At 39.7% G+C, this 6916-nt stretch overlaps 1 protein-coding gene across 1 annotated transcript; it reads left to right on the top strand.

Moving 5' to 3' along the window:
* Positions 1–4244: 4244 nt before the first annotated feature.
* On the top strand, positions 4245–4913 carry LOC146893293 (uncharacterized). The gene has a single exon (XM_085695782.2). The coding sequence runs from the start codon at positions 4245–4247 to the stop codon at positions 4911–4913; it is 669 nt and encodes a 222-aa protein (XP_085551908.2).
* Positions 4914–6916: the final 2003 nt, after the last annotated feature.

Here is a 6916-nt window from a genome sequence, read left to right as displayed (position 1 = left end):
ATTAGGTCATCCCTAAAATTTGATAGAATTTAGTAGTGACCATGTTCTGAACATTTTTGTGGAAAGATATTTAATTACTGCATCATCTCATTGTTCATTATGGGTCTGTTCTGACTTTATTTTTGTTAGACCCTTTATATTTATATATTTATCAAGTTTATCTAAATTTTCCAGTTTTGGGGAAAATAATTTTTGCAATATCTCCTAATCATCTGAATTTCACTGGGGTCTACTGTAACTTCCCCATTTCTTTGTGACTTTATTCATTTTGATATTCTCATTCTTTCATTTTGAATAACTGGGCCATACGTTTGTCAGTCAAGTGAAGTCTTTCAAAGAACATTATTTCTGTTGGTTGGTTAAGTATATTGTGCTTTTGTTTCTTTTGGTTGTTTGAGACAGGGTTTCTCTGTGTAGGTTTGAAGGCTGTCCTGGAACTCATGCTGTAGAACAGGCTGTTCTCAAAGTCACAGGGATCCACTTGCTTCTGCCTCTCTTGTGTTGGGATGCTGTATATTGTTCTTTCTGTGTTTACCTCATTACTTTCTGGCCTATGTTTTATTATTTCTTACCTTCTACTAAAATTTAATTTAAATGCTTATTGTTTATATAGAGAGTTCAGATGCATCATTAGGTTGTTTATTTGAGACTTTACTGCGGGTTTGTGTGTAGAGACACTTATGGCTGTATCTTTTATAAATTCCCTAACTGATTCCCAGTGGAGCTAATAGCCTGTCCATTGATTGTCAGTTATGTCTAAGAAAGTTAATTTCTTCCCTATTATTCAATGACAACCAGCTCACTCAAAGGCAAGGTTTTGAGTGAGTTTCTAATTATTCATGCGGTTGTGTACATATTGTTGTTGTTGGTTTCTATGTTTATTCTAATGCAGTCTGATAGGATAAAAGGAATTATCTTGTACTTGTTAATGCCTGCTTTTGGCCTATGATGTGACAAATATTAGGAAAGATTCCATGTTCTGCTGAGAAGAATGTGTGCTCCTGATGTTTGGGGTGGAAAATTCTATATTTATCTAATATTTCAGTAGACACATGGTGGACTTGAATTCTAAAAATTTTAGGGTGAGACTTAAGTTGACAATTATTGATATTATGGCAAACTATGAGAGTGGGGCAATAAACTCCCCCATTGTTATTTCATTGGGGACACTTTACCTTAAACCTGGACAGAGAAAATGGTAGGTTCCCCACTTTCTCCAATCTTGTATATTCTGCTTAGTCTTAGTCAGAGCCACAAGACAAATGACAAACACCAAAGGGACAATGACCTGAGAAGAGTAAGAAAAATTATGTCTGTTCATGTTTCTATTATTAAAAGTTTTTTAAAATCTATCAGAAAACTCTTACATTTAGCAAGCACTTTTAATTTACACAATATAAAATCAACATGCAGAAATCAATAATGACCCCACTGTGAAGGAAGTTATGTAAACCATTCCAGTCACAATAGGTCCACACAAAAAAAGATCTTATAGATGAACTTCACCAAGGGTGTGAAGGAACCAGTATAATGAAAACCTTAACAGGCTGAAAATCAAAATTAAGAAGATCTTGAATGTTGCAGAAAGCTTACATGAAAAAAACATGAAGGTGGTAGTCACAGGCAATAAGATTCTCAACAGCTCTTCATTACCTCAGACAAGAGCAGCAAGCAATGTCAGATGTGGCTACACCAAATAAATAACTCCTTTGCAAGTAAGATACAATGAACAGATAACAGACAGACAACAGAAAGGAAAACAGAAGAAAGCCCAGTCCCAGCTATTCATCCAGCGTATTCAAGTCTGAAATATACAATTATTTAAAAATTAACAATAAAACTGAAAGTAACCCAATCCATAAGTAAAACAATTATTTGAATATTTCAGAAATATAGTACAAATGTCCTATAAATGCATGGAAAAAACAACATAAGTAGTCATCAGGGAAATAAAACTCAAAACTACCTAGGAAATTCCATCTCTCCCCACTCAGGAAGGCTACCATCAAGGAAAACAACAGCAAATGCTTAGGAAACATGGAGGAAAGAAAGGACTCGTTTAAGTCTTGATGAGAATGTACATCTTAGCATAATAACCATGGAAATTGGCTTGGAGTTTCCTCAAATAGATAAAAATAAAACTATCACATGATCCAGTAACATTACTCCTCTGTGTAGACATAAAGACACCTAGGTCGATATACAATGGAGAACTGTCTGCCACCATGGCAGTCAAACAACTATTGCTTTATCAGGTTGTAAATTCAGCCACAGAAACCTTTGAGAGTTTTAATAAATAGGTAAAATGTTTACTATATATATGATTGAAATCATTCAGCCTTAACATAAAATCTAGATATGCACGTAAGCATTGGAAATGAAAATACCATATTGGTGAAATAAATAGGACTAAAAAAGACAAGGATTGCACATGAAAAGAGGAAATAAATGACACGAACATAATAGGGGAGCAAAGCAGACCTGAGTGAGGCAGCAGAGCGTGTACAGAGGGCGCTATGCTAACAGCGTACCAGAGTGTGTGAAGCACAGAGAGAAAGATATCACAATCTTTTTCATAAATGTGTTCAAAGGTTGAAAAGGACCCTTTTCTCAGATATTATTTTCCTTTTTTTCTTTTTTCTTATACTTTCTCAAAACTGGGTTTCACTGTCTATCCATGCCTGTCTTGGAACTAGCTCTGTAAACAAGGTTGCCCTCAAATTCAAAACAGTACCCTTGCCTAAGTCTCCCAAGTGTTAAACCATGCACCACCAGCACACAACTATTTTCTATTATGTTAAACAATATCAGATAATTCTTTTACAGTGTTATATAATATGCATATTCTATTATTATGCATAAGGTATGGTGAAAATATAAAAAGGAAAAATTTCAAAACAGAATCGAATAATCAATAATGCACACACACAAAAATTGTGCATGTCTACTTGCTGCTTTTCAACTTATCTTAAATCCATCACTACACACAAAGAAAAGCAATAGAGGAAGAAAATAAAGAAGGGGTGGCATACTAAGATAGTAAGACAGAAGGACATGCAAGCAGGCAGAAGGAAAAAGACAAAAAGACAGGGAAAGAACACGAAACTAACAGCACTAAATCTACTGTCTGTCAGCAGTTATCTTCTTACTCATGCTCGCCTCTATGGAACTGTTGTATGACAGAAATCTACGCGTGATCTTCCTAGTGAGCCACTCAGGACAGGAGAAATCAGGACCATTACACACACATATACACATACACATACACATACACACACACACATTTTGATATTTTCTCACTCTCATGTATTTACACTTCCATCTCTTTTCTATAGTTGAGCACCATAAAGGACATACTGTGCCAGATATCTGTACCCCTAATGCTTTTGAGACACACAGGTGGAGGATCAGGTAAAGAACGACATATCTGGGCTGGTCTGATGTGAGAAATTATGTATAATAGTACAGACACTCAGCCAGTCCATCCCTGTGAACATAGCACCATCGTGCATGTACTTCATAAGTGGAGGACTGTTGCAGAATATTAAATTACTGTGTGAAGAAGTGTCATGTGGTAGGTTTATAAAGATCTGAACAATGAATAGCAAGGCAGAAAAAGTTTGGGCAGAACTTATGGGGAGAGATGACCTCAGAGAAGAAATACAAGAGCTGCCAACCAGACACAGAGGAAGCAGAACATGCAGGAGTCTAAAAACCATGAGTCACAAGGGAGCACATAGATTAATAGAAATGGATTAATTTAAGTTTATAAGAGAGAGTTAGAAACAAGTCTAGGATAAGGCCAAGTTTTCATAATTAGAAGTAAGTATCCATGTTGGTTGTCGTGAGCTGTCAGCCCAACTAAAAATCTCACCATTAAGAACAGACAAAATGAAAACAGATACTCTGATGCTCCCATGACATCAAGGGTTACCACGTGATCAGATTATGACCAACCATACAAGACTGATAGAGCAAGACCCTCCTGTTTACTGAAAGAGTTCCTATGAGTTTTTCTGGTAGAAGAATCAGATTAAACTTTCCAATGATGCATACCATTGAGCAGCACTTCCTTATGAAACATATACTGAATATGAAAAATTGGGTAAACAACATCAAGGAAAGGTCTTACTGATTGGTTCAAGCCTTGAAGGCCTGACATATAAAAGGTCGAAAATGCAACACCCCATCATATTGTAAAAACCTCATCTGTTGACGGGAACCCTCCAACCACACCTGACACCATGACCAACTCCTGCTGCTTGCCTTGCTGCCAGCCTTCCTGCTGCATGACCACCTGCTGTAAGCCAGCTTGTGTGACCAGCTGCTGCACACCACGCTGCAAGCCCAGCTGTTGTGAAACCACCTGTTGTAAGCCAACTTGTGTGACCAGCTGCTGCTGCTGCACACCATGCTGCAAGCCTAGCTGCTGTGAAACCACCTGCTGCAAGACCACCTGCTGTAAGCCAACCTGTGTAACCAGCTGCTGCCAGCCCTGCTGCAAGCCAAGCTGTTGCAAAACCACCTGCTGCAAGACCACCTGTTGTAAGCCAACCTGTGTAACCAGCTGCTGCTGTCCACCCTGCTGCCAACCCAGCTGCTGTAAAACCACCTGCTACAAGACCACCTGTTGCAAGCCAACCTGTGTGACCAGCTGCTGCTGTCCACCCTGCTGCCAGCCCAGCTGCTGTAAAATCACCTGCTGCAAGACCACCTGCTGTAAGCCAACCTGTGTGACCAGCTGTTGCTGCACACCCTGCTGCCAGCCCTGCTGCTGTAAGCCCTGCTGCTGCCAGCCCTGCTGCTGTGAGCCCTGCTGCTGCCAGCCCTGCTGCTGCGAGCCCTGCTGCTGTGAACCCTGCTGCTGTGAGCCCTGCTGCTGTCCAACCTGCTGTGAAACCACCTGCTGCTAGATCTCCTGATGTAAACCAACTCATGTGACCAGCTGGTGCTTCTAACCCTACTACTCTAAGTCAAGCTGCAGCCAGGCCTACTACTCATCAACTTTCCAACTGAACAATGCCCAAATAACCGTCTATGTGTCACACCAGTCTCTCCATTTGGGCAGAATCTCCCATTGTCCTCTGAGGTTATGACCACTTCAGAAGCCTATCAGTCACCTTGATGAAATGCAAATCCACTCACTCTCCTTTCTCTCTGTACCAAGCCCAGCCCACAGCTTCTTTTTTGAGACTGATCTTTATCTTTCCCTGTGAATAACCAAGAAAGGCACTTTAAATAAAATGATCAAAAATGTATGGAAAATTAACAAATTCTTGCCTGTTATTCATTTCTCATTGTCTGTCGTTATTACATTTTAATAAATCACTTGATAGATTCTTGTGCTCAAAAAACTTATTGTGCAATGTAATACAGTCTCTCTGTGTGTCTCTCTCTGTCTCTGTCTCTTTCTGTCTCTCTGTCTCTTTCTCTCTCTCTCTCTCTCTCTCTCTCTCTCTCTCTTCAATAAGCGCATACACTCTTGTTAAAATTCCTTCCCTGCATTGACACAAACAGCATCTACTCCTTTTAAAGACCCACCAACAAACCAAAGTGGATTCCATAAAAGTTGACTCTGAGAACTCAATGAGTTTTTTGGGTTTTCTTACAGAGCACAAGTGAGGGATGCTTACAGGAGCATGGGTGTGCCTCCCTGAAAAAGGCTACACTGGCATGTCTTTACCTAGCAACATTGAGGGCTTTCCCATACCTGAATAGATTGAGTCCCACCCCTAATCTTCTCTGGACCCTTCCCATGACCACCCACAGTTAGAGCAGGGTTGCATGCAACTGGTGGTAGGGGATAGCTTGATGCTCAGTTGAGGACTCCTGACCCTCCCACTGCTCTGTGAGGGATGTAAACAGTAACCAAGCCCTGATGGGATGATATTTTACAAAGTAACATAGCTGGATGACACAAGATGTTCACAGTTCTTTGAGCTCTGACAACAGTACTGTAAAACACATACACATACATACACCGCAAACAGAGAGAGAGAGAGAGACAGAGACAGAGACAGAGAGACAGAGACAGAGACAGAAACAGAAACAGAGACAGAAACAGAGACAGAGAGAGAGACTGAACCCAATGCCATTCACCAGGTCTTTGGATCTTAGGAAAGTCTTGGGGGAAGGACGTCAATTTTCTTCAGTGGTGAGGGCTCTGAGACACTATTCATGTTCCAGTACATGGTCCCATAATTGTGCACATGCAAGTAACATGAAATGGTTTCATGGGTGTTAGATTAAAGAAACAACTAACAAATCAGTGTTATTCCAGTATGTTTTATAAATGCAAAATAGCAAATGAGTGATAATTATCATGTAGAAAAGCAGCAGAACTTTAAAACCTCCTACTCACCGTCTAAACTCTTCTTCCTCCATTTATCTTCACAGTGACCTGATTCTTTGTTTGCATGGGAACTGATTTACCAGTCACTATTCCTCTCTTCTCCTTGCCTCTAGAAAAGAGCAAATTTCCTTCAGAACTTTGTGGGATGTTTTCTTGTCAGTCAACATTGAATATGGGGTCAATTACCCATTGTGTGACATGCATGAAGATAAGAAAAATACAAGGACTTTGATGGATGAGCAGAGGACAAAAGAGTACCCCAGCATTAGGCAGATGAAGGCTACATGGTGAGAGTGGGGGTTTGGGGGAGAAAAAGAAGGAAGGAAGGAAGGAAGGAAGGAAGGAAGGAAGGAAGGAAGGAAAAGAAAGAAGAAAGGAAGTGAAGAAGAGTGTTTTCTGTTTTTCCTATCTAATATAACATTAGCTATATGTTTCTCATATAGCAATTATTGTTTTAAAGTAAGGCTCATCTATTCCTAATTTTTTCCAGGACTTCTACCTTGAAAATCTTTTGAATTTTATCAAATATCCACTTTTCTATATGATCATGTGATTTCTATCCTG

The sequence above is a fragment of the Myodes glareolus genome, chromosome 9 (genome assembly GCF_982192425.1).
Source record: "Myodes glareolus chromosome 9, mMyoGla1.1, whole genome shotgun sequence".
Classification (NCBI taxonomy): Eukaryota; Metazoa; Chordata; class Mammalia; order Rodentia; family Cricetidae; genus Myodes; species Myodes glareolus.
This window is presented reverse-complemented; position numbering and strand designations above follow the sequence as displayed.